The sequence below is a fragment of the Colletotrichum lupini genome, chromosome 6 (genome assembly GCF_023278565.1).
Source record: "Colletotrichum lupini chromosome 6, complete sequence".
Classification (NCBI taxonomy): domain Eukaryota; kingdom Fungi; phylum Ascomycota; class Sordariomycetes; order Glomerellales; family Glomerellaceae; genus Colletotrichum; species Colletotrichum lupini.
The window spans coordinates 3,682,191-3,709,864 of record NC_064679.1 but is presented as its reverse complement, the minus strand read 5'-3'; the positions used below and the strand labels follow the sequence as shown (position 1 = coordinate 3,709,864).

Genomic DNA, 27,674 nt, shown 5'->3' with positions numbered 1-27,674 from the left:
CTGAATCTTTTCCCACTTTATGCTGCTCGTCCGTGATACATGGGGTGAATCTCTGTCATGTTCTGGGCTCCGTATCTGTATGGCCTCTGTCGTCTTCTAGGCAAGTGTCCATATTTTACCAACGACATCGCTAAGAGGGCAATGTTTCACAGTTATCTAGGCCGAGAGCCGTTTCTTCCCACTTGAGACATTGACGACTTCGCGTATAACCAAGCAGAGCAGACCGACCAATCTCCTTTGATCGTGACGTGTTGAAAGACCAAGCACGTGCTCAAAGGTGCTGTCATCAGCGAGCCGGCCTTCTGGATTCCAGATCCAAGCATGATTATATACCTCTCCTCACCTCAGGACCCGATGAGCTGCCATAGGTTACTACATCATCTCATGAATAAACATGGTCCTGAGCAAATCTCACAATTTCCAAGGAAGTCAAAAAAAGAAGTCCCGAGAACGCCGTCTCTCTTTCACAACAATTTTCCAAATAAGTTGGCCGGATGAAACTCAATAGCGTGTGACATTGAGAAGGGTGGTGAGTGTATGGGTTTAGATACATCATGGTGAATACGAGGTAGTATACACAAGGAACCGAAAAAAAAAGGACCAGAAAAAACAAGCTATCCATGGCATTATGGAGGACCGTGAGCCAACATACAACCCCTAGCTAACGAAAGCCAGAATCATACCGCTCGGCCATCGACTACAGCGGACGATGCTTGTTGAAAAGCAATCCCCCTTTGCGTGCCTGTGAAGGCATTCCCCCTGCCAATCCCAACCCTCGATACACCAGCCATTCAGATCCAGCTTTTCATGCCTCACAATCAATGAAACGGATATTTGCTAACAATGGTTTTTCCTCATTCTGCGTCGCATATATGTACTAAGTTGGAGTTGTGGTCCACACACTGAATATGTACACTTCACAACAAAAACTTCTCCCCTGCCTCCCCCATCTCCCTTCCACTCATGACCTCCTCCAAGTCGGATTTGAAGCCGTGGCTAGCTTCAGAAAGTGGGAATTTGTTCGAGTTCCACACTCTAGATGGGGACGCCAGCAGCGGCGCAGGTGGCCTGAGCCCAGGAAGAGGCAGCAAGACTGGGAGCCCAAAAGTCAGTATTCGGAAACGCTTGATCCCTGCCTCCATTCGGGGAGATAGAGGCATAGAGAGGAATGGAATGTCCACTTACGCGTCGGTAAGCTCGCAGGCACCTAGGACGCAGGTGGTCACGGCGCTGTTGTACGCGGAGGAACTAGATGGTATCCAGCACATATTAGTGAATGGGCTCGTGAGGGGGTTCCAAACAGGGGCAAGAACTCACGCGCAGATGCAGGCGAAGTCGGTCTGGTCAGTGCAGCCGGAGATGGGGAAGTTGTCGACGAAGCAGGGACGCTGGATATCATAGGTTCTTCTCGTTAGCCACATGGTTCGAACTTGGAAACACCAAGAGTCGTCTGTCTATAAATCTGTCTTGAGGTAGACAAAACGAAGGGGGCACTGGAGGAGATGAGGTGTCTCATACCGCGCAGTCGGGGAGGGTGGAAAGGTCCTGGGCAGCGACGAGGCTGGCGAAGAAGGCGACGGCGACGGTGGTGAACTGCATGTTGACTGATTGGTCGTTTTGAGACGGGTGAATATGGGCTTGGTAGTGTAAGTGATCTGAGCTGGTGATGTTGTGCAATTGGAAGGGTTGATCACGACATCTGGGGATGACGATGGGTTTATATAGATCGTTTTCCGTCCCTTCTCTTGTCTGATTACCCTTTACTCTTTCAACCTACATTGCATCGATACCTTGCCAACGTCAGGAGCCCATCATGGTCCTCTACCCCGCAAACTACTACCCGCATTCTTCCTTTCCCATATTTTTCGATGTCTCTCCTCTTGCTTACCTCTAGAAGTGCATCTCCAAATTTCACATGATGCCGAAGAACAACAACGAGGGTGGACGAAGCTCCAAGCGGGGTTGGCCGTTGAGGGCAAGCGAGGAGGCTTTCGCCAAGATGGTTCATCGCGGCATTGTAAAGCAACCCCAGACGGATGTCACGTCCCCCAAAGGGAACTGGCCAACATCGGCGACTTTGCCGGATGGAGAACCCACGGGGGAGACAGACGTTTGGAGGTCGGGAAACTTGATTCAGATGATGTGGCTGTACGTATGTCTGTTTACCTCAGCAAGGGGGTTGAAGAGTGGTGGAGGGCATCACGCTGACTTGAACCACATCAGACCAAGGATGAACCCCCCTCAAAGTTGGGCTCAGAGACGTCCAACTAGACGTTTCTTCATGGGACCAAAGCATGAGACGAACCTTTAGGTGGTAGCAGACAACCTCCGCTAGCATTTCCTTAGGCCATTGACCGGCTCCGACATACGCTTCCGCCTAGAGTATTCACTCGCAACGGCGGACAGCTCCTCAGCCCATACCATATCACGCCAAGACCCAGTCGATTAACACGAGCACATATAATGCCCAAACCTCCCCAAGTTCCTCCCTCCGCTCTGGCCCGCAAAATTTCGGCCGATCACAAGGCCAACTCGGACATGGAGGCATCTCGACCGATGTGACATTGGCTTAAAGTTGCGGGGAAGCTTGTAAGTAGACAGGCCTATCCGTCACTTCCCAGCCGCATGGCCAGCAAGCGATGAGCGGACGAGAGCGGTTCATCTCACGTAATTGTCTGTTCCGTCTTAAGACAACTGCAGAACACCCACGTCACTGTCTCGAGATCCCCCTCCAAGATTCGGCCAGGCACGGTACGGCGCAGCGGTTGCTAGGTGATCGGCTCTGCTAGGAACTTGGATAGGGAGGTGGTCTCTCCCCAAACCCCGCTTGTGGACTGCTGCAAATCCGGGGATTGCGGGGGCGGGCGGGGAGGGAAAAGGGGTGGTATTCAGTCCAAGTTATTCCGGGGGTGTTGCGAGGTTGCACTCGGAGGTCAGTCAGGGTGTGGCCAAGGACGAGTTCCTGCATCGGGGGAAGCATCGGGGGAGGGGAGGAGTTCGGGGCGCCGCCGCCGCCTGCGCCTCTGTGGTGAGTTGATAATTCAAGTGAAAGTGGCTTGCCGAGGCGAGGCGTCCTAAGAGGAGGCGGATTGAAATAGCTTCTGATAATGTGACTTTAGACCATGGGACCGACTGGCTGCTCGCTATACAATTTTCGAATAAGCTGAGATGAGTCGTCTGTAGAGGACAAACAAGGGGCGAAGAAAGCTGTTTAGAGCTCGGAGGAATGTCGAATTCATCACTAGTTGGACAGGGCTTCCCCGCGCCGGCACTTCAATGCCGCCTTTGGCATCTGAGATTGCGATTGCAAGGGCTGGGGGGGCAAATGACGGCTTGAACTGTCTGCAAGTGAATGAATGACATCTTGTTTTTAATGAGGTTAAGCTGATGCGCCCTCTCAGAAAGTCCGAACAGAGCGGAAATAATACTTTGACGCTAGAATGGTTGTCATACACGCGTATAACTAGGTTCCAGCATGGCAGACACAATGAGGCCGAAAATATGAAGTCATGAGCAATGAATAGGTCAAAACCAGACTGGAATGTTAGATATAAGAATCTAAATCGTGCTAATCGGGGGGGGGGGGGGCAAAAAGTTCCGAAACCGAGAATCGAACTCGGGGCTATGCCTAACCTCTCAATTGAGATGAGAGGGCATCATGTTGGCCACTACACCATATCGGATGGGGATACCTGGACTCGCCAAAAGACCACTATGTAGGGAGCTCATCTGGCGGTGCGTGAAAAGTGCAGAGACGAATTCGCAAATTGGATGTCTTTGACGTGGGCTGGTCTATTCCTGTATCGTTCTCCTTTTATCATTCAAACTCATAAGAGATAAAAGTATAAGACACTGCATGAACTAAACCAAAAGTCTAGCTCGAATTGACTTTGAGAAAGGTTCGTATGCGCTGAGGTGGGTGTTATCTCAGCCGGACACTGTGCCCTAACACTGTCTTTCAAAACTTTCAAACTTCCAATATCTCACAGGTCATCTCATCTCAGAATTCACTTACAGCAACCCCATCCCAACTGAAATCTCACAACAAAAATCATTACACACGCGCACATACGCACATTTTCTTTCTCTTCCTGCAAGCAAAAGAAAAACGGAACAAGCCCAGCATCACATATCCCTATACCCGTATCTCATCATGGCGACCACAACATCCCAAGACTTCACAACCTACTACCTCCAACGCACAACCCAGGAATTCGCAGAAGATCTCGACAAAGTCCGCGCCGCCGACGACTTCAAGGCCGAGTCGCTGCCCTTTCTGATTCACGCCCTGCAGCAGGGCACCGCGCTCTACTCCGCCCGGGACCAGGAGCGCGTCGTCAAGCCTGCTTCAGCTGCTGCTGCTGTAGATGAGGATGTAGAGATGGTGGAGGCAGCCGAGGAGGACGCTGCCCCAAAAAAGGAAAAGAAGGAGAAGAAGGACAAAAAGGAAAAATCCAAGAAGAGGAAGTCGACCTCTGGTTGAAGAGGGGGGTCACTGCGGTTAGTTCCTTGATGTGAAGGAATTGGAAGGCGGAAAACGTCCTTCGCATGGCAACAAGGGCGCGACTCTTCGACGACACGCTCATTCATCAGCCCGCCAAGGAGGGTTCTCATTCCTCAGGGTGTTTTACCTAGCCTCGCGACTGAGCCACCATCGAGGAATACGCTATTCGTTACGCAGTATCGAGGCCCGACCTCAAGTTCTGTAATAACACAAGAGCGAGCGAAACGGGCAACGCGGCAGGAGGGCAATCAAGGAATTTCGGGACAAAAGAGCATTTTCATTCCAAATAGCCTTCATTGAAGCTGCATTGGCAGCTTGATAGATACTCATCCTCCGGGGGTTGAGGAAACTTCGGGTCAAAAGGATTTTGGGTTAAGGCTCGCTGGAGCTCAAAGGGGAGTTATGAGGAACCCAGAGTCAAAAGGTAGATATCCTCAAGGCATTCGAGAAGGAAAGTCTCGTACAGGCACAGAAGATAGATAACGGTAATGAGCTACGGAGCCGTAGCAAGGCCAATACAAAGGAGTCTCACGCCCAACATATCCCATTGCTACTGTGTCTCAAATCACGGGGGTTTATAATTCGTTACGATAATCAAGTAATCATTCGACTCTCCAGGCTGCCATAAGGGTATCTCTAGGATTAAAGATGAAAAAAAAGAAGAAGAAAACGCCCTCAGCCATGCTTCACACGTGCCGTCGCTGTCTAATGCCCTTGTCGACCGCATATTCATTACTGCGTCATTACCGTCGTCGTTCCGCACGAGCACTTCTTACCACTCAATGCGGTTCACAAGCAACCCAAGTCTAATCATTCGTCGGTAAATCAGGACAGCCGATACGACCGGCGGCCGGCCTCCTTGCGCACAGCCCAGCCTTTGACGGCCAACACAATGATGACCCAGGCCATCAAGACGCCTACAAGACCCATGGTCACGGTGTACATGAACATGGCATCCAAATTGTAGTTCTCCATGCCTTCGACTGTGTCGCTAGCCTGGGGAACTGTAAGCTATTACTCGTTCGGAGCAAAGTAGGTGAAAGGGGGCTTACGCTCGCCATGAAGATGATCCCACCAGAAATCAGGCCAAATGAGGCAAGGAGCTCTGTGGGTGGTCGAGACGGGAGAATGGACTTTGGGGGCTTCAGGTACATGATGACATACGAGAACCCACGAGCAAAAGAGGCGCCGGTGAGGAGGTTACCCCACTGCTTGTGAATCATGCTCGAAACCATAGAGTGCTGCGTGTGCGAGCTCATCATAATGCCCAGGAGAAGGATGACGAGTGCTGGGATGGGGTTAATGGAGAACTCATATTGCTTCGGCGGTTGCAGGTCCTTCTTCTGCTCTTCCTCGTCGCGGTAGTGCTCAGAAGCAGCGTTGATGACTGATGTGTTCAAGAGCTCTCGAACCCAACTAGATTCGATAAGCATGCCAACCTGTTTTCACTTGTCAGTCAAATGAGCGACTCGCGATGCTGGCGAGAAGAGGCTTACCAGTCCACCACCAATGAAGAGAACAGTGATTGAGATGTGCTCCAAATCCTGCGCGCTGTATTCTCCTCCCCAGTTTCCAAGATGCTCGAGGAAAATGTTGGTCGATCCGTAGACGAAAATGAGGGCGCTCTCGACAAACTCGGCCGAGGGCCGCCACTTGCCGTCGGCACGCTTCGGCCGAACATTCCACGCCTGCCGGAGCAAAGTCAGCAAACTGATTCCGAACACGGCCGGCAAAGCACCGTTGACTTACCCATCCGAGTTCACCAAAGCTGCCGGTCCATCGACCAAGGGTCAACAAGCCAAGCCAAAAGAAAATGCCGCCCTTGACCCAATGCGCCAAACCGCTGAAGATGCCGTTGCCCTCCTGTGCATGGTTAGCTTTATAACTCGAGTAAGCTCGTTCGTGTATTGCTTACAAAGAACCGCCCGTAGGTCACAATACCTAGGCACAAGGTGACAAACCCCAGCGGCAAGATAAGTCTATCGATTGAGTTGTAGAAAAAGACCAAGCCCTTCAACACGCGCGAAGGAATCTTCCCCGCTACTCTTGCAATCGTCGACCTGGGGTTGGCACTGGTGTTCTCGTCCCTGTTACTCGGCATGGGCATGGGAAGGCCATCTTCAATATCGTCCTCTTCTTCGGCGTACTCCTTTAGGTAGGCGTCAGAGTTGCGCGGGGACACCTCATTGGACGATGAGGAGCGGGAATGACTCCGGAGCGATTCGGTACAAGGCTCGGTGCCCTGCCCGCTGTCGTTGGACAGGCGATACTCGCTAGTATATCGAGAGCTGTTAACGCGGTGGTGCTCTGCCATAGCAGCCGCAGTTACTGGAATGAATGACTGGTATTGGTTACTGTCGGATGTTCCGCGCCTGTCGTGCCTCAAAGCGCCAGCAACTCTTCCAACAAGGCCGATCAGGACCTGCGCCAAGAGAACCCAAGTCACCAGCCAGCCCAGTTTGTGGTGCGCATTGTTGGGGTAGAGATCAGGCGTGCTGGCATTGTAGATTGTTCCCAGGAGAACTCCAAGCGCATTGACGGCCATGAAAACACATTGCAGCGCAAGTGTATATCTAGAGCGAGCAATGGAAAGCATCACAGCTGCGAATCGCGTGTAAGTCGGCGTAGGATTACTGGCCAGAGCTCGTCAAACTTACCAATTGGCAGAACAAATACCCAGGCAAGCACCATGAGTCCAATGTGTGCGTACATTATTCCGGCATGGTCGGCGAGCGCAAAGTATGTTGGAAGATAGCTTTTGGGTTCGGCTTTCGACACGTCTGCGCCTTGTGCCATGCCCATGTCCATCTCCATGGCGTCGGCGCCGGCTTCGTGAGCGCCATGGGCAACAGCCAAGGGCGCAATGCCCAGTACCACCACCGTGGTGATTTGGCTAGCTGACAATTTCATCAAGGGCCCTTTTGCGACTAAGCTATCCGTTGTCGCAAGAGGAGAAGAGGAAGATTCGGCTATGTCGCAAAGAGGAACTCGACCTTTCCCCGGGTCTATTCAGACAAGGTACGGTAGAGTCGGCAAGAGGTCTATCTGGCGCCTCTTCGCAGCGTCGTACGCAAGGACAGAGAGCAGGAGGGTAAGCTTCAAAATTATTGAGGAGACTCTATGAGCGAGAGCGAGGTCGGGTCGCCTTTATTAAACAACAAGCAGAGTGGGGTCTGGCGAAGAGAGAAGTAGAGACGTCGCACCGGCGCCAGCACCGTAGCGGAGACCGAGAGAAGTCCTTTTGCGACAAGATTCTTGTCTAGAGGTGTAAGTGAGGTACAAAGCCACGGTGAAGGATAGCCCAACGATAGCTTCTTGGAGCTGGCGTCGGTACACGGCGATGACATGGCCGGGCTTTGAGTACCTTGCGACCGGGCAGCCAGAAGTCAGGTCATACCCATGCGCATTCCCCATCTCCATCGTTCCTTATGGGATGGTGCAAGAAAGTACCGATGGTGTATCGCACATGTTGTCCAGGCAGGTTTCCTGGAAGTCATCCTGCCCACCCCATGTAAGGTAAGGCGGCGGCGGCCGCGAGAAAGAAGTCACCGACCGTGGTAGACGCGAGGCGAGTGGCAGCAAGTATGCTCGGCAGCGTGTGTGTAAGTGGTGACAAGGTCAAAAAATGTGCAAAGACCGACTCCGAAGGTTCCGAAGGCATCCACGAGCGAGGGTCCGGCCAAGTTCAGCATCATCCAGTGACCGGAGGGAGGAGTTAAGCCAAGAGCTGTGCGGGATGGGAACGGTACCTTAGGTAGTGACATGTCACCCACCTTGCCTTGCTGGCGGAGGTACTCGAGAAATGTACACGCCCGCCGACCCGAAGCTACGGGAGCTGGCCGGTGTGAGCACGTTGAACAATGGATGGAGGTGAGAGGAAGGGAGTACACAGTAGGTAGTGTAAGCAGCTTGAGGGGTGACATGTGGACGACATGGAAGGCGCGAGAGCTTCATTCCCTGAGATTCTATGTACATAGGTACCTTGCCTTCTTTCCTTCGCGCCGTTAGTGATGCTGGTGGGGCAAGCACTACACATCCTGGGAATCTAGCGGGGGTGCGGGGAGCTTTCCTGCACCAGCTTACCAGACCAGCTGCCTTACTCCAGCGGGTTTCGCGGCAGTGACGCCATGAGACCCTGCCAGAATTTTTCATAACCACCTCATTGGAGAGAAGAAGGTTGCGATGAGTGCAGTAGCGTGCAGACCTAGACGGCCAGACAAGGTAAGTAAGGACCGTAAGGTGAGGTAAGTACACACCTTACCTGCCTTGAGAAAGAGAGGGTATTCCTGGGAGCAGTTGGAATCCGTACTCTCACTCATCTGTTGGCTCACTCACACTACTTACACGCTTAGTCATTCAAGCTCATCCTTCAAACATCCCCAATCGTGACATCAAAGTGAGACTCTCGTTCCTGGTGAGTGAGTGGCTGGATCTCATCAAGATACATAATGCGCCACTGACTTAACATATCAGTCTCATGAGGAAGAGAAGAGAGGGCAACTTCCAGCATCGAGATGTACTCCCTTGAACATGGAATTCGTGACCATGCAGCTATGTGTAACTCTCCCGGGATCAACGGGGACTAGGGAACCAGGGGGGGTGAGTGGGTGTCACGTAACAGGGATAGTAATCGCACCTCACAAAGTGCCCGTTACGTGCTAAATCACGTGTCTATCTTAGATATCGTGTATATAGACCTTCTCCTTTTGTCTATTTCTATTTTAATAGTTAAGCTACTTTTACTATACTCTATATACCCATTACTACGTACTATAACTCGTAATAATTATAAGCCTAGCTCTTAGTTAAGACCCTATACTACGATAACGTACTTATTAATACGATTTTTATAATCTTTTTAAAATAACCGACTTACTTATACCTACTTTAGCCTAAGCTAAACTAACTAGCTATAATAGTTAGATTAAATAGTTTAACGTACTTCGCGCTATAAGTAAGGGCGTTAGGGTTTAAAAGTACGTTAACCTAGACGCTCTAGATTCTAACGCATTCCTCGACCCTTTTATAGCGCTTATTTTACCCTTAGAATTCGAACGATTAGTTATAACCCGTAATAAAGAAGAACTACGAGCTTATTAGGCCCGTTATAAGGCATTCGAGAACGACTAAAGAAACTAAGAAATCCTCTATTAGTAGCTTCTAAATATAACTCCTAGTACGAACCTTTCGACTTCCTTAAGTACGAGTAACCTATAGAACTAAGCCGGGTTTCTTTTTATAAAGCTAGCTATACTACTTATTTTATATAGATAAATCTATCCTTATACCGTACCCGTAAAGAGGATCTATACGCTCGAGAGTATTTAAAAATAATAGGAGCTCGACGCTAAATATAAGTAACTTATAGCTTATAAACGTAATACTATTAATATATATATTAAAGTCCTTGCCTAGTAGTTAGTAAAATTAGTTAACGCTATACTATACGAATACGTATTTTAAAAAGCTACTAAGAACGGTACTAAGTTTAGTATATAGCGAATCGTTAAATATTTAAAATAGGAATTTACGCCCCCCGAACTAGTAGTAAGGAATGCGGTTCGAGAGGAATACTAATAAGCCCTTAATAAAGCGAGGATTAGAATTAATCCCTAACGCTAGTATAAGGAGTAGTAGTCCGCTTATTTTTAAGCTAAAACGTACGATATTCTAAAAATTAATAAAGAGATTACTATACTCGATTTCTTAATTATAGTTAAGTCTAGACTTAACCCTATATAGGGCTAACGTATATATAAGACCTTTAGCGAATTAATAGCCTTCGGAACGTATACGAGGACCCTCGAGGAGATTGCGTATATATTTAGCTTAGTAACCTAGGACGTATATACTAAACGACCTTTAAGTTAAGGAGGGGCTTATTTTACTTTTACTAAACGCTCTAACTTAGTTAACGACGTAAATAATAAGGGTAACGTTATATACCCTTATAATTATACATACCCGTAGCGCCCTACGGCGTGCTAAAAATTAGAATAAGTACTTATAGGCCGAAACGCTAGTAGGTTACTAATGCGAATACTAAGGAGCTATATAAAAGAAGTCCTCGCCGCTATTAAATTAAATAAGTAGAAATTACTCTACGGTAAGCTTAAAAAAGCTAGTTAGCTAAGGAACGATAGAACCCCTAAGAAACCTAGGTTTTTAAAAAGATCCTCTAACTAACCTATAGCGAGCTTATTAGTAAACTAGGACGAGGGCTACGTAGTTATTATATTTATAAAGAGTTAGGACTTAAAAGTAAACGCAATTTTTAATACCCTTATAGGTAGCGCTTACCCCCTTTCCTAGAGCACGGTAATAGATAGTTATAGAGCAATATATCTAGTTAACGATAAGAGCCTACTTAAACCCGAGAGTTGCGTATTATTAGGTAATAAAGACTACGTTAAATTAAGAATTACTATACTACTTATTACTATACGTAGTACTCGTATTATAAAGGGCGTCCTAGACGGACCTAAGGGAAAGGGAACCTGCGATCTAAAGCTCTAAAACGTCGCTTACGTCGAGGGATTCTATATTAATATAGTCTTAAAGACTTTGCTAAATAGAAGCGCACTCTAGTACTACGGTCTAGATTGCACTTTATAATAGGGAACGCTTTATAAGAGTACTATTAAAAAGTAGCTTATCTAAAAAAACAATCTAGTCTTCTTCGAATATAAGCTCCTTTAATCCTATCCTTCTTCCGCAAACCTTAAGTATATCCTATAGAGCCTAGCTAGTATTATGCTACTAGTTAGCCATAGAAAATTCCGTTACTCATATTAACGTACCTATAAGAGGTCTAATAGCGCGCTCTTTTAGTACTTTAAAATAAGTTATCTCGGACCTAATACTCTTTGTTAATTATTATATAAGACTTGAGGTATGCGTATTAAACCTCTATTATAAGTTAAGTATAAAGTATATATATTATCCGAAGCTAAAATAGTAGTCTTAAGAGGACTACCCTCGAGAAGAGCCTCACGGCTATAATACCGTGTATACTAAGATCTCTTTTATTTCGAACTATTTCTTAGTAAACGATAATATATACTTATAGCTTCTGACGAATATAGTAAGCAGCTTAGGGGGTTCCTTTTAAGGATAAAAATAGAGGAAGAAGTGCTTTTCGTATTATAAAGCCTCGAGGTAGCGATTCGTTGTTAAAAAGGGACTCTAATCTACTTTTTTAGAAATAATAATAAGACCGCTCTCCTAACTATAAACGTTAGACACGTATATAAGACGTAGTATAGCGAGCTAGGAATCGGAATAGAACTTCTATTTCTATATACGAAAGAACCCGTAGGTAACGCTAAAAGAGTAGGTTAACTCGTAATTACTAAAGCTCGTAAAATACGCCTTTTTACGAACCTCCCTACGAATCTATAAGACAAAATAGTACTAGCGGCAATCTTTATCTATAATATTACCCCACGGGAGGCTAATAAAGGAGATTCGCCTATTATAATAGAAATTAACTAGTAGAAGCGGTATTAATACTAGTAGTAGACGGGTTACTAAGTACGGGATTCTAAACCGGTTACCCCGTATCTCGGTAGCCTCTATATATATAGCTACTAAGTATACCCTCTTTATAAAGATCGTAAGAGGGGTATACGTTAAAAGGAGTTTAAAGTGCTTTCCCGCGGGTATATAGGATACTTAGTTAGATATATACTAGAAACGCATAACCTATATAGGGTCTAGGTGCCCGCGCTCGAGCAGGTATTTATTACGAAGAATATTAAGTTTAATAAAGAAGTCTTTTATAATCCCGCACACGAGGAATAAGCTATCGTAGGTAAGTAAGTAAATTTAGTAATCTAAGAGATATAAGAACTCTTTAATACTAACGATAAGTTAATTCGAGTACTTGGGGAAGTAGATTTAGACTTCGGAAATACTAGTACTTAAGATAACTCTATAGTCGAGGATAGTATTATTATTAGATTTTTAACTATTTAGGACGCTAAGTAACCGATAGACGTATTTTAAAGTGCGGTAAATAAGGCTAAAGAGGCTAATATAGTTTTACCGTTATTACTAACCCCTAAGATAACCCCCTTGCGCGAGCTCGGGGGTAGGGGTAAAAAAAGGGATATAATAACCGGGTTATAAATAGTTCTATATAATCTATAGTCCTCCCTACGAGCGCTTATATATACTACGGAGGTTCTCGAGCTTTTAATTCTTAATAATTCTTAATAAAACGCTAAAGTATACGGCAAACGAAATACCGATCGTAAAGAAGTAATTCTTAATACTAAAGTCGACGTTAATAAGGAACCCTTATAATAAACCTTTACTATTATATAAGAACAGAGCTTATAAGAACCGCCTTATTAAGTACTAAGTAAAGCTCCGTTAGGTCCTAGACGTTTAAACCGGGCCCGCAGACCTCTATAACGCTTCGATAATAGTATCTTTACGACGCTCTTATATTCGAATATAAGAGACGGCGATTACTATAACCGTCTCTAGGACTACTTTTTCTTTACTTTTATACTTAATTAGTAAAAAGCTATAGAGGAAAGTAGTATAGGATATATAATACTCTATTAAGTAGTAAAAAGAGCAGTTCACAAGACCTACTTAGAGCGCTCTAGAGGAGTTTAGAAACTACGACTTATTAAAGTTAACTTTTAGAGCCTACTAAAGAAGTTTAGCGATATTAAACATCTCCCACCGCAACTATAGAAGTTACTTAGGGATGCTATAAACGCAGAAATAAAAAAGCTAAGGGATATTAGTATATAAGAAGAGGTCGACCGTAATCCTAAATAAGGGATCCTATTTCTATTAAAGTAGGTATATATTTATAAGCACGACGTCGATAACGAGGTTAGCGAGGTAAAAGTACGTATATATATAAGGGGGGATATATAACTACTTAACCCTTTATAAAATACGTACGTTTTAACGCTCGCCGCAAAGGCCTTTAGGCTTATAATAATAATAGCTACCTAATTCGACCTTAAGGTAGACTAGTATAATACTATTAACGCATTCCTTAACGCGCCTCTTAAAAGCGAGAAGCTAGTAATTATTAAACTCCTAGAGGGATATAAGGTTATTAATAAAATAAGCAAACTCTAACGCGCTCGGTATAGCCTCCGAGACTTACTAATTCTCTAGTTCTAAACTTTTATTTCTATACTCCGTAGTATAAATATAATATATAGCTACGAGGAGATTTATATCTACTAAACCGCAAATAGGAAAGTAATACTAGTGTTCTACGTCGATAACTTTATTATTTTATACTATCGAGACGACCGAAAGGCGGCTTAGGGGATCGTTAATAATATAAAAGAATATATTAACCTTAAGGAGAATGGACCGATTAATTACTTCCTCGGAGTGCGGATTTTATAAGACCGTACTACTCGTAAGGTTTACTTTATTTATAACGTATATATCGAGCGAGTTACTAAGCGCTTCGACTTTATAGATTTACTATATTTAGCTACCCCTCTTCCTTAGGAAGAGTTTAAACTAAACGAGGGGTAGGTAATAAAGGAGGAAATAAAGAGCTACTAAGAGAAGGTCGGGAGTATGCTTTATATAGCTATTATAATTAGACTAGACGTCGCTTTTACTTACTCGTAATTATTACGGTTCCTGACTAACCTAAGCGTAACCTATATTAAAGTAATTAACTACTATATCCGATATTTTTATATAACGAGATATCTTGCGCTCTATTATAGTAGTATACCGAGTGCGTAATTATTACTTTTAGCTAGAGATACTAGCTTCGTAAATAACAAGGTAATACGACGATTATCTTAGGGATATATAATATTCCTTTTTAGCGGCCTAATTTAATAGAAATTAGCACGCTAGGCGACGGTTACGACGTTAACTACTAAAGCTAAGCTTCTTTACCTTAAGGAAACCGTAAAAGAGACTATAGCTCTAAAGCGCCTTTTTAAGGATATTGCCCTTAACTTAGGAGAAGTATAGTTAGTTAACTACGATAATTAGTAAACGATTCGACTCGTCGTAGGGGAAAGAGAAAGAATAATTACTTAACTTCGCTATATTAATATATAGAATATATAGCTAAGATAAGAGTACGCTAGAGGTAGCTTCGAGGTTATTTATATATTAATAAAAGACATATTAGTAAATAGACTTATTAAAAACCTTTTACGAGCTAAGTTCGAATATTTCCGTATACTTCTTAACCTTTACGATACGCGAGAAGCTATTATAAATAGCTAAAATAGTTAAAAATGATTAATTTGGGCTACGCTTAGAAAAACTTAATACTTAAAAGTAGATAATAGACGGAACTTAGAATGCGGCCCAGAGGCCTAAAATAAATAAAATAACCTTACCCCGCAGGGTATATATATATAAAAATAAGACCCGGGCTTATGCTTATTATTTAAACTCTTAGTTTACGAAGTACGCGATTACTAGGAGTATAGTATTATTAAGGAAAAGGGTTAATATGCGCGCTAAGAAACGTATTTTACGCGCCTCGAAGTTTACGAAACTAGGAATAGCGGGGGTAATAGGGGGCGCGGGAACTAGAACGACCGTTAGGTTAATAACTTAGGGTACGGAAGCGGGTAGTATAATAAGAGGTTAGTTATAAACGACTATAATAGGCGCGAGAGAGGACCGGGGGCGCGTATTAAAAAAGTTCTCTATATAAAAGCCGATATAGTTCTCGTATATCCTTTAGTTATTATATATTTAGCGGACAATATTACAGAGCTTAGTAATATCTTATTAAAACTATAGTTAGAAGTGCGCTTCTTAATAATAAAAAAGGATAATATATTTATAAAAGAGGGAGCGCTACTTATAATAACCTCGGTAAGGGCCTAGGCTATTGGCTATAAAACAACTAGTATATTAATATACCCTTTAGCTAAACGGCCATTAAAGTAGCGCGCATACTAGCTACTACTTCTTATAAAATAACGACTACTATCTTTAATATTAATATACTAGAGGGCTATTTTAAAATAGGGTAGGTACTAGATCTCCCGTTCCTCGGGAGCCTCTCCTTTAAGCTTCTTAGGGACTAAGTATACGTTAAATAGGCCTAGAATAGTAAAAAGAACTATACTTACCGCGGGGGGTATTTTAGCTTCTTAGCGTTCTTTTTTACTTCTTATTACCTTTTTAAAAAGAGCTAGCCTTGCGTTTTTTAGACCCTAGAATAATATTAAATATAAACTCCTAAAATAATAAGTATACGATATACCCTTCTTAGAGGGCTTATTATCTAAACTAGTCTTATCCTTACTCTTAGACTCCGAGGGGGGGATAGGTAAAAGCCCGTTAGAGCTCTTATTATTACTATTTACTTTATTATTACTTTTATTACGGCCGCTAAGGAGAGCCTCGAACTTAATAAAGTCCTCGGCGTCTTAATTAGTAGCCTCGATATCCTCTTAGCTAGGGAGGGAGAGCTCGGTAGCCGGGCCTTAATAAGCGGGTAGGAGGTCGCGGGGGGGGGTAACGACCCAGAGGGGCTCGTTAGTATTATTACCTATCTAAACTCTTAATAAACTATATAATACGTATATAAGAGGTATTATAAAAATTGTATAAAACTTACTATTACTTCTAAATATATTAAATATTTATATTTAAAATAAAATTAGTAAACGATTCGACGGTATAAGCGCGCGCGCGTAATAAACGGGGGTACTTATAATAATTACGAGAAGTTAAAAAAAAGAAGAAAAATAATAGCTAGGCAACGCTACGAGAATTTAGATATATATAAGGCGGCTAGGTAGCCTCGCCCTTAGTAATTTATATACCGGAAGTAGTAGAATACGCGCTATTCTGGGTTAGGATTCTATTTACTTTAAATAAAGGGATATATTTATAATAAACGCGGTTTAAAAAACGCGTATCCCTTGCGCTTAATTTTCCTTTATTTATATTCGACTAAATTAGGCCTTTATAAGGGCATTTAGAAATTCTATCTTAGGCACAATAGCTCCCTAGCGGTAGTAATTGGGGGGTATATTACGTAATAAGGATAGTAATCGCACTTTATAAAGTGCCCGTTATGTACTAAATTACGTATCTATCTTAGATATCGTATATATAGACCTTCTCCTTTTATCTATTTCTACTTTAATAGTTAAGCCACTTTTACTATACTCCGTATGCCCATTGCTGCGTATTATAACTCGTGACAGTGGGTAAGGTAGGGACTACGGAGCAACAGACTAATACTAAACAAAACAACCTTATCGCTAAGATCGCGGTAGCCGAGTGCCGTTTTCTGTCGTTAGTGTAAATCACCGATGACTTGCCTTTTCTCTCCTTACCTCAGGCCTTAAACGCCCTGTGAGATGGTATCTGACCACCAAGCCGTCAATAACACGCGCGTCGATTCGTGGTGCTCGCCGCAGCCACTCAAGCGTCGTCGTCAGATGTGCGAGGCTGTCTTTGCTGTCCACCCATGGTACTAAAGAAGGGCTCATTGAATTTGTAAGTCAACTTTGCTACGGACCAACATTGCTAGTGGTGTGTGTCCCACCATGTCAGATTCTTACATGAACGTGGCGCCCTTCAGAGACCCGAAGACCTGTGAACACTTCCGTCTAGGCATGGGAGTTGAGTCACACGGGGGAGACGGGCGAGCTACCTATCCCCATCACATAACTCCGTCGCGTCACCTACCTATCCCTGTCCTGCCTTGCCTGCGTCGATCTGTAGTGTAACTTCCGTGGAGGTTGTGGTGTGGTGTGCGTCGTTCCCACTCCACCGATGGGTGCGGTAAGCAGAGACTGAGAAGGGGCCCGGCCACGAGCTAAAATCTCATAGGGCAGAGAAAATGTTTTGTTAATAAGCAGAACGAAAACGTGCAGGACCCCCAGTGCCGGCGGATGCGGGAAGCGCGAAGTACCGACATGAAATGTCTAGGTAATCCAGAACGTAAGAACAAAAGAACGAAACCAAAGTGTTGGCCGCGCTTCCGAAGCTCCGTCCGTTGGGAATAAGCCCTGCGTCAAATCCTTCTGACGCCCAGCTCTGCTATCACTGCAACATCATCTTGAGGCCTGAAGGCTGTGTATTTTTTCTCACCCCGAGTTGGAAGTTGAACGACGCCCGGCGGGCGGCCGAGCCTTTGCCAACGCGGCGCCAAGACGAGTAAAATTTGCGGACACGGAGGATACACGAAAGCTCCGTACGAACAGGCCATGTACGGAGTACGTTACGGCGTGTCTCACGTCCCGTAACCCCCGTAGACCGCCCGGCCATGGGGTTGTGAAACTTCTGAACTTCTGATTTCCTATATTGATGATGTTGAGCCTGTTTCCCTGTAACTTCTATTCTGCTGCCTGCTTGCATTCTGTAATGAGACTTTGCTCTGCTTCTCTCAATGGTCTAACCCCAAGGGAGCCAATGACTTCTCCTGCTTCTCTCTGCGCCATGCCCTTGGCCTGAGTATGTTCAACCTGAGCGGTTGACCGAAACCTGCAATGAGCCATACCCCACGTCAACAGACGCCGGCCCAGATGATACACTGTGATTCATCACGTACAGAAACCTGGGGGGAACAATATCGCGGCCATATAGTGACCGTATTACAAATGGGATGGCACCCAGAAGCCAACAAGTAGAGGATAAGTCAGCAAAAGGAAAAATTAAAGCAGCCTCATGAACAACTAGTTCGCCCAACTCCACCAAGAAGAGAGCAAAAATCCACATGGATGGATGCAAGCAGGAAATCCACAACCCATCCGCCCACCACCTGGCCAAATCCACATAAGAAATCCGTACGTGCGCATCCTTGCCTTCGATCCGCCCGTCAAACCCACGATCCCGCTCTCCTTCTTGGCTCCACATGACAGACTGGCGGGTACGTTGTACCTTTGATGTACCTACCTGAAGTACCTTGGGTACCTCTCATGGCCGACCGGACCTGATTGTGGAAGCACTGCGAGACATCATAAGCGAAGGCCCCTCTTTTCCCGCGGCTTGCGGTCGGTGGCTCCGGAGTCAAGTCGGAGTCCGACCCGCATCGATCACGGGGCATCGTAAAATTCGTAGGAAGTTTTTGAGGCTACTCTGCTTGATATGGATGATGACGCTGTTTCTCGATAATATCGAAGGAATATCAGCTTCTATGCAATTGTAAAATAATATTGATCGAGTCACATCTGCAGTCGAAGGGCGGATATCTCAGTCACCCTTCCGACTACAACACCCAGTATAACAACTTAAGGTGAGCTGGACATACAAAGACGTACCGCCGCACCGGTTTTCTCTGACACTCTAACATTCAATAAGGTGAGATTGTGACATATCACCCGCAATGCTCTAGTCTATTCCATGTCAACTACTGCACCACACCGCCCTCAACCTCTGCTGCGTTGAGCTTGCGTCACAAGATATCGGAACAGCGCATCCGTTTCGATGCTACCAAGAAGAAGAGAATCCTTGGTGAGATGCAGACCGCGACCGCTGTTTCTAGCCTTCCAGGTGGCGCCCCACTTTCATCGTACGTCCCGCGCCGTCACGAGATTCGACTTGTCCGAACCTTCCGGCGGTCTCGTTGCGCTGTGTAACCTTGCCGCAGAGCCATCGCGATGCACATGGCCCATCTTAGCTACGCGATTCTTCCAATCGCCGGCTGACTATGGCAAACTCGAAGCTATTGTAGACGTATAGTGTATTGCATTATACGCTCAGCACATTCATACCCTCGTTGCGGGATCGTCTGGTTTCTATGATATGCGTAGTCCTCAAAGCCATGAGGTCCATCCCCACTTTCCTCCTACTTAAGTATGACATATCACGACGTCAAATCTGCCGTCTTCGGATCCGAGGCTCCGACCAAGGTCCGCCAACACCTCTGCCCCGTTTCATTATCTGGACGAATTATAACGCAGATCGATCTTTCAACTTCCATCTCTCATCACTCTGGACCACCTTGTTTTCCTTTTCGAGCTTTCCCAAGATCTGTATGACCCCACCGCTCGCCGGGATATGCAGCTCCTCAGGAACGTCAGCGTAAATGACTTTGACAAGCTCCATGACCGTCCAGGCATAGGGATCGCCCTCGATATTAGAGCCTTGCCTCGCCGTCCTTAGCGTACGAATGACCTGCTCCTCTCGAGCCTTCCGGTGGTTGATGTAGTCTTGAATCTTGGACGGGCCGTTGTCAATCACGGGCCCGTGACCTGGATACGCCCTTCCCTTGAACAGGCTCTGCATTCTCTCGAGACTGTTGAGGTAGATGGTCAAGTCCTCGAATACTGCGGTACCCTGGCCCAAGACGTTATCCGCCGTGAACATAGCGTCCTCCTCCTCCAAGACGAAGGCCATGTGGTCGACGGTATGCCCCGGGGTGAAGACAGCGGTAAGGCTGACACCGTCGACAACAAACTTTTGGCCCTCCGAAATGTCTAACTAGCCCTCCTCGGGTTAGTTCTTAAAGACCTCTGAGCTCGGAGACAGCTCTAGCAGCTGCTGGATGCCGCCCGTGTAATCATAGTACCAGTGAGTGATCAATACCTTCTCCACCGTCGCCTTTTCTTACTCGAGGGTTGACTTGACCGCGGCGATCTACGATAGCTTGCCCTCGCCTATATCGATAAGTATACGGCGGCTGCCTATGCCGACGAGATATATCACGAGTTATGGCACGCAGTAATAGGCATACGGAATATAATAAAAGTGGCTTAACTATTAAAGTGGAAATAGATAAAAAGAGAAGGTCTATATACACAATATCTAAAATAGATACGTGATTTAGTACGTAACGGGCACTTTATAAAGTACGATTACTATCCCTATTACGTAATATACCCCCTAATTGCTACCGCTAGGGAGCTATTATACCTAAGATAGAATCTCTAAATACCCTTATAAAGGCCTAATTTAGTCGAATATAAATAAAAGAAAATTAAGCATAAGGGATACGCGTCTTTTAAACCGCGTTTATTATAAATATATCCCTTTATTTAAAATAAATAGAATCCTAATCCGGAATAGCGCGTATTCTATTACTTTTAGTATATAAATTACTAAGGGCGAGGCTACTTAGCCGCTTTGCGTATATTTAAATTCTCGCGGCGTTACTTAGTTATTATTTTTTTTCTTTTTTTTAACCTCTCGTAATTATTATAAGTACCCCCGTTTACTACGCGCGCGCGCTTATGCCGTTAAATCGTTTATTAATTTTATTCTAAATATAAATATTTAATATATTTAAAAATAATAATAAGTTTCGCATAATTTTTATAATACTTCTTATATACGTATTATATAGTTTATTAAGAGTTTAAATAGGTAATAATATTAACGAGCCCCTCTGGGTCGTTACCCCCCCCCGTAACCTCTTACCCGCTTATTAAGGCCCGGCTACTAAGCTCTCTCTCCCTAGCTAAGAAGATATTAAAGTTACTAATCGAAACGCTAAGGACTTTATTAAGTTCGAGGCTCTTTTTAGCGGCCGTAATAAGGGTAATAATAAGGTAAATAGTAATAATAAGAGCTCTAATAAGCTTTTACTTATCCCCCCCTCGGAGTCTAAGAATAAGGATAAGACTAGTTCGAATAATAAGCCCTTTAAAAAGGGTATATTATATACTTATTATTTTAGGAGTTTATATTTAATATTATTCTAAGGTCTAAAAAACGTAAAGCTAGCTCTTTTTAAAAGGGCGGTAAGAAGTAGAAGAGAACGCCGAGAGGCTAAGGTACCCCCCGCGGTAAGTATAGTTCTTTTTATTATTCTAGGCCTATTTAACGTATACTTAGTCCTTAAAAAGCTTAAGAAAGAGGCTCCCGAGGAACGGGAGATTTAGTACCTGCCCTATCTTAAGGTAGCCCTCTGGTATATTAATACTAAGGATAGTAGTCGTTATTTTATAAAAAGTAGTAGCTAGTATGCGCGCTATTTTAATAGCCGTTTAGCTAAAGGGTATATTAATATACCGGTCGTTTTACGGCTAATAGCCTAGGCCCTTACCGAGGCTATTATAAATAGCGCTCCCTCTCTTATAAGTATATTATCCTTTTCTATCGTTAAGAAGCGCACTTCTAACTATAATTTTAATAAGATATTACTAAGCTCCGTAATATCGTCCGCTAGATATATAATAATTAGAGGATATATAAGAACTATATCGGCTTTTATATAGAGGACTTTTTTAATACGTACCCCCGGTCCTCTCTCGTACCTATCGTAGTCGTTTATAACTAACCTCCTATCGCGCCGCCTACTTCTATACCCTAAGTCGTTAACCTAACGGTCGTTCCGGCTCCTGTGCCCCTTACTACCCCTACTACTCTTAATTTTATAAACTTCGAGGTATATAAAACGCGTTTCTTAGCGTGCGTATTAACCCTCCTTTTTAATAATACTATACTTTTAGTAATTGCGTACTTCGTAAACTAGAAGTTTAAATAGTAGGCGCAAGCCCGGGTCTTATTTTTATATATATATACCCTACGGGGTAAGGTTATTTTATTTATTTTAAGCCTCCGGGCCGCACTCTAGGTTCCGTCTATCGTTTACCTTTAGGTATTAAGTTTTTCTAAGCGTGGCCCAAATTAATTATTTTTAACTATTTTAGTTATTTATAATAGCTTCTCGCGCATTATAGAGGTTAAAAAGTGTGCGGAAATGTTCGAACTTAGCTCGTAAAAGGTTTTTAATAAGTCTATTTACTAATATATCTTTTATTAATATATAAATAACCTCGAAGCTGCCTCTAGCGTGCTCTTATCTTAGCTATATATTCTATATATTAATATAGCGAAGTTAAGTAGCTATTCTTTTTCTTTCCCCTACGACGAGTCGAATCGTTTACTAATTATCGTAGTTAACTAACTATACTTCTCCTAGGTTAAGGGTAATATCCTTAAAAAGGCGCTTTAGAGCCATAGTCTCTTTTGCGGTTTCCTTAAGGTAAAAAAGCTTAGCTTTAGTAATTAACGTCGTAACCGTCGCCTAGCGTGCTAATTTTTATTAAATTGGGCCGTTAAAAAGGAATATTATATATCCCTAAGATAATCGTCGTATTACCTCGTTATTTACGAAGCTAGTATCTCTAGCTAGAAGTAATAATTACGTACTTAGTATACTACCGTAGCAGAGCGTAAGATATCTTGTTATATAGAAATATCGGATATAGTAGTTAATTACTTTAATATAAGTTGCGCTTAGGTTAGTTAAGAACTATAATAATTGCGAATAAGTAAAGGCGACGTCTAGTCTAATTATAATAGCTATATAAAGCACACTCCCGACCTTTTTTTAGTAGCTCTTTATTTCCTCTTTTGTTACTTACCCCTCGTTTAGTTTAAACTCTTCCTAAAGAAGAGGGGTAGCTAAATATAGTAAATCTATAAGGTCGAAGCGCTTAGTAACTCGCTCGATATATACGTTATAGATAAGGTAAACCTTACGAGTAATACGGTTTCGTAAAATCCGCACTCCGAGGAAGTAATTAATCGGTCCATTCTCCTTAAGGTTAATATATTCTTTTATACTGTTAACGATCCCCTAAGCCGCCTTTTGGTCGTCTCGATAGTATAGAATAATAAAGTTATTAATATAGAACACTAGTATTACCTTCCTATCTATAGTTTAGTAAATATAGATCTCCTCGTAGCTATATATTATATTTATACTACGGAGTATAGAGGTAAAAGTTTAAAACTAGAGAATTAGTAAGTCTCGGAGGCTATATAGAGCGCGTTAGAGTTTATTTACTTTATTAGTGACCTTATATCCCTCTAGGAGTTTAATAATTACTAGCTTCTCGCTCTTAAGAGGCGCGTTAAGGAATGCGTTAATAGTATTATACTAGTCTACCTTAAGGTCGAATTAGGTAGCTATTACTATTATAAGCCTAAAGGCCTTTATAGCGAGTATCGAAGCGTACGTATTTTATAAGGGGTTAAGTAGTTATATATCCCCCCTTATATATATACGTACTTTTACCTCGCTAACCTCGTTATTAACGTCGTGCTTATAAGTATATACCCACTTTAATAGAAATAGGATCCCTTATTTAGGATTACGGTCGACCTCTTCTTATATACTAATATCCCTTAGCTTTTTTATTTCTGCGTCCATAGTATCCCTAAGTAACTTCTATAGTTGCGGTAGGAGATATTTAATATCGCTAAACTTCTTTAGTAGGCTTTAGAAGTTAACTTTAGTAAGTCGTAGTTTTTAAACTCCTCTAGAGTACTCTAGGTAGGTCCTATAAACTGCTCCTTTTATTACTTAATAGAGTATTATATATCCTATACTACTTTCCTCTATAGCTTTTTACTAATTAGATATAAAGGTAGAGAAAAAGTAGTCCTAGAGACGGTTATAGTAATTGCCGTTTTTTATATTCGAATATAAGAGCGTTGCGAAGATATTACTATTAAAGCGTTATAGAGGTCTACGGGCCCGGTTTAAACGTCTAGGACCTAACAAAGCTTTACTTAGTACTTAATAAGGTAGTTCTTATAAGCTCTGTTCTTATATAATAATAGAGGTTTATTATAAGGGTTCCTTATTAATATTAACTTTAGCGTTAGGAATTACTTCCTCGCGATTAGTACCTCGTTTACTGCGTATTCTAGCGTTTTATTAAGAGCCGTTAAGAATTAAAGGCTCGAGAACCTCCGCGGTATATATAAGCGCTCGTAAAGAGGACTATAAACTGCGCAAAGCCGTTTATAACTTAGTTACTATATCCCCTTTTTTACCCTTACCCCCGAGCTCGCGCAAGGGGGTTATCTTAGGGGTTAGTAGTAACGGTAAGACTATATTAACCTCTTTAGCCTTATTTACCGCACCCTAGAGTACGTCTATTAGTTACTTAGCGTCCTAAATAGTTAAAAATCTAATAATAATACTATCCTTGACTATAGAGTTATCTTAAGTACTAGCATTTTTAAAGTCTAGATCTACTTCCCCGAGTGCTCGAATTAACTTATTATTAGTATTAAAAAGTTCTTATATTTCTTAGATTATTAGATTTACTTACTCACCCACGATAGCTTATTCCTCGTATGCGGGATTATAAAAGACTTTTTTATTAAACCTAATATTCCTCGTAATAAATACCTACTCGAGCGCGGGTACCTAGACCCTATATAGGTTATGTATTTTTAGTATATATTTAACTAGGTATCCTATATACCTATAGGGAAGTACTTTAAACTCCTTTTACTATATACCCCTCTTATAATCCCTATAAAGAGGGTATGCTTAGTAGCTATATACGTAGAGGCTACTAAGATACGGGGTAACCGGTTTAGAATCCCGTACTTAGTAACCCGTCTATTACTAGCGTTAATACCGCTTTTATTAATTAATTTCTATTATAATAGGCGAATCTCCTTTATTAGCCTCCCGTGGGGTAATATTATAAATAAAGATTGCTACTAGCACTGTTTTATTTTATAAATTTATAAGGAGGTTTATAAAAAGGCGTATTTTATAAGCTTTAGCGATTACGAGTTAACCTACTCTTTTAGCGTTACCTATGGGTTTTTTTATATATAGAGGTAGAAGTTCTATTCCGATTCCTAGCTCGCTATATTACGTTTTATATACGTATCTAACGTTTATAGTTAAGAGAGCGGTCTTATTATTACTTTTAAAAAAGTAGATTAGAGTCCCTTTTTAATAACGAATCGCTACCTCGAGGCTCTATAATGCGAAAAGTACTTCTTCCTCTATTTTTATCCTCAAAGGGAACCCCCTAAGCTACTTACTATATTCGTTAGAAGCTATAAGTATATATTATCGTTTACTAAGAGATAGTTCGAAGTAGAAGAGATCTTAGTATATACGGTACTATAGCCGTGAGGCTCTTTTTGAGGGTAGTCCTCTTAAGACTACTATTTTAGCTTCGGATAATATATATACTTTATACTTAACTTGTAATAGAGGTTTAATACGCATACCTCGAGTCTTATATAGTAATTAACGAAGAGTATTAGGTCCGAGATAACTTATTCTAAAGTGCTAGAGGAGCGCGCTATTAGACCTCTTATAGGTACGTTAATATAAATAACGGAATTTTCTATAGCTAACTAGTAGTATAATACTAGCTAGGCTTTGTAAGACACGCTTAAGGTTTATAAAAGAAGGATAGGATTAGAGGAGCTTATATTTAAAGAAGACTAGATTATTTTTTTAGATAAGCTGCTTTTTAATAGTGCTCTTATAAAGCGTTCCCTATCGCAAAGTATAATCTAGACCGTAGTATTAGAGTGCGCTTCTATTTAGTAGAGTCTCTAAGACTATATTAATATAGAATCCCTCGATATAAGCGACGTTCTAGAGCTTTAGATCGCAGGTTCCTTTTTCCTTAGGTCTATTTAGGACGCCCTTTATAATACGAGTGCTATGTACGGTAATAAGTAGTATAGTAGTTCCTAATTTAACGTAGTCTTTATTACCCGATAGTACGTAACTCTCGGGTTTAAGTAGGCTCTTATTATTAACTAAATATATTGCTCTATAGCTATTTATTACCGTACTCTAGGAAAAGGGGTGAGCGCTACTTATAGGGGTATTAAAGATTGCGTTTACCTCTAAGTCCTAACTCTTTATAAGTATAGCGACTACGTGGCCCTCGTCCTAGTTTATTAATAAGCTCGCTGTGGGTTAATTAGAGGATCCTTTTGGAAACCTAGGTTTCTTAGGGGTTCTATTATTCCTTAGCTAACTAGCTTTTTTAAGCTTACCGTAGAGTGATTTTTACTTACTTAATTTAATAGCGGCGAGGACTTTTTTTATATAGCTCCTTAGTATTCATATTAGTAACCTATTAGCGTTTCGGCTTATAAGTGCTTATTCTAATTTTTAGTACGCCGTAGGGCGCTACGGGTGTGCGTAATTATAAGGGTATATAACGTTACCCTTATTATTTACGTCGTTAACTAAGTTAGAGCGTTTAGTAAAAGTAGAATAAGCCCCTCTTTAATTTAAAGGTCGTTTAGTATATACGTCCTAGGTTACTAAGCTAAATATATACGCAATTTCCTCGAGGGTCCTCGTATACGTTCCGAAGGCTATTAATTCGCTAAAGGTCTTATATATGCGTTAGCCCTATATAGGGTTAAGTCTGGACTTAACTATAACTAGGAAGTCGAGTATAGTAATCTCTTTACTAATTTCCGGAATATCGTACGTTTTAGCTCGGAGATAAGCGGACTACTACTCCTTATACTAGTATTAGGGATTAATTCCGGTCCTTGCTTTATTAAGGGCTTATTAGTATTCCTCTCGAACCGCATTCCTTATTACTAGTTTAGGGGGCGCAAATTCCTATTTTAAATATCTAACGATTTGCTATATACTAAACTTAGCGCCGTTCTTAGTAGCTTTTTAGAATACGTATTCGTATAGTATAGCGTTAACTAATTTTACTAACTACTAGGCGAGAACTTTAATATGCATATTAATAGTATTACGTTCGTAAGCTATAAGTTACTCATATTTAGCGTCGAGCTCTTATTATTTTTAAATACTCTCGAGCGTATAGATCCTCTTTACGGGTGCGGTATAGGGATAGATTTATTTACGTAAAGTAGGTAGCATAGCTAGTTTCGTAAAAAGAAACCCGGCTTAGTTCTATAAGTTACTTATACTTAAAGAAGTCGAAAGGTTCGTACTAGGAGTTATATTTAAAAGCTACTAGCAGAGGATTTCCTAGTTTCTTTAGTCGTTCTCGAACGCTTTATAACGGGCTTAGTAGGCTCGTAGTTTTTTTTTATTACGGGTCGCGACTAATCGTCCGAATTCTAAGGGCGAAGTGAGCGTTATAGAGGGGTCGAGGAATACGTTAAAATCTAGAGCGTCTAGGTCAACGTATTTCTAAACCCCGACGCCCTTACTTATAGCGCGAAGTATATTAAACTATTTAATTTAACTATCGCGGCTAGTTAGTTTAGCTTAGGCTAAAGTAGGTATAAGTAAATCGGTTATTTTAAAAAGATCGTAGGAATCGTGTTAATAAGTATATTATCGTAATATAGGGTCTTAATTAAGAGCTAGGTTTATAACTATTACGAGTTATAATACGTAGTAATAGGCATACGGAGTATAGTAAAAGTGGCTTAACTATTAAAATAGAAATAGACAAAAGGAGAAGGTCTATATACACGATATCTGAGATAGATACGTGATTTAGCACGTGACGGG

At 42.5% G+C, this 27,674-nt stretch overlaps 7 protein-coding genes and 1 non-coding gene across 8 annotated transcripts; 2 read left to right on the top strand and 6 right to left on the bottom strand.

Moving 5' to 3' along the window:
• Nucleotides 1–1,035: 1,035 nt before the first annotated feature.
• On the bottom strand, nt 1,036–1,699 carry CLUP02_12610 (CFEM domain-containing protein; the record flags this gene model as incomplete). Its single annotated transcript, XM_049291574.1, has 5 exons — nt 1,036–1,093; nt 1,186–1,248; nt 1,318–1,454; nt 1,519–1,660; nt 1,695–1,699. 5 exons carry the CDS (start codon nt 1,697–1,699, stop codon nt 1,036–1,038), a joined length of 405 nt encoding a protein of 134 aa, XP_049148719.1.
• A 1,086-nt stretch (nt 1,700–2,785) lies between these two features.
• On the bottom strand, nt 2,786–3,292 carry CLUP02_12609 (uncharacterized protein; the record flags this gene model as incomplete). Its single annotated transcript, XM_049291573.1, has 3 exons — nt 2,786–3,074; nt 3,134–3,163; nt 3,243–3,292. 3 exons carry the CDS (start codon nt 3,290–3,292, stop codon nt 2,786–2,788), a joined length of 369 nt encoding a protein of 122 aa, XP_049148718.1.
• Nucleotides 3,293–3,595: 303 nt separating this feature from the next.
• CLUP02_tRNA217 lies at nt 3,596–3,683 on the bottom strand. Its single transcript has one exon. It is a non-coding gene; the product is annotated as a tRNA-Glu (tRNA).
• A 470-nt stretch (nt 3,684–4,153) lies between these two features.
• CLUP02_12608 (uncharacterized protein) lies at nt 4,154–4,483 on the top strand (the record flags this gene model as incomplete). Its single annotated transcript, XM_049291572.1, has 1 exon — nt 4,154–4,483. The coding sequence occupies one exon, from the start codon at nt 4,154–4,156 to the stop codon at nt 4,481–4,483; it is 330 nt and encodes a 109-aa protein (XP_049148717.1).
• An 846-nt stretch (nt 4,484–5,329) lies between these two features.
• Nucleotides 5,330–7,414, bottom strand: CLUP02_12607 (uncharacterized protein; the record flags this gene model as incomplete). Its single annotated transcript, XM_049291571.1, has 6 exons — nt 5,330–5,500; nt 5,557–5,943; nt 6,001–6,192; nt 6,254–6,367; nt 6,420–7,105; nt 7,162–7,414. 6 exons carry the CDS (start codon nt 7,412–7,414, stop codon nt 5,330–5,332), a joined length of 1,803 nt encoding a protein of 600 aa, XP_049148716.1.
• Nucleotides 7,415–17,953: 10,539 nt separating this feature from the next.
• On the bottom strand, nt 17,954–18,349 carry CLUP02_12606 (uncharacterized protein; the record flags this gene model as incomplete). Its single annotated transcript, XM_049291570.1, has 1 exon — nt 17,954–18,349. The coding sequence occupies one exon, from the start codon at nt 18,347–18,349 to the stop codon at nt 17,954–17,956; it is 396 nt and encodes a 131-aa protein (XP_049148715.1).
• CLUP02_12605 (uncharacterized protein) lies at nt 18,099–19,140 on the top strand (the record flags this gene model as incomplete). The annotated part of the gene is made up of 6 exons (XM_049291569.1): nt 18,099–18,119; nt 18,173–18,362; nt 18,458–18,540; nt 18,670–18,728; nt 18,828–19,004; nt 19,083–19,140. The coding sequence occupies 6 exons, from the start codon at nt 18,099–18,101 to the stop codon at nt 19,138–19,140; spliced, it is 588 nt and encodes a 195-aa protein (XP_049148714.1).
• Nucleotides 19,141–19,384: 244 nt separating this feature from the next.
• On the bottom strand, nt 19,385–19,831 carry CLUP02_12604 (metallo-beta-lactamase superfamily protein; the record flags this gene model as incomplete). Its single annotated transcript, XM_049291568.1, has 1 exon — nt 19,385–19,831. One exon carries the CDS (start codon nt 19,829–19,831, stop codon nt 19,385–19,387), a length of 447 nt encoding a protein of 148 aa, XP_049148713.1.
• Nucleotides 19,832–27,674: the final 7,843 nt, after the last annotated feature.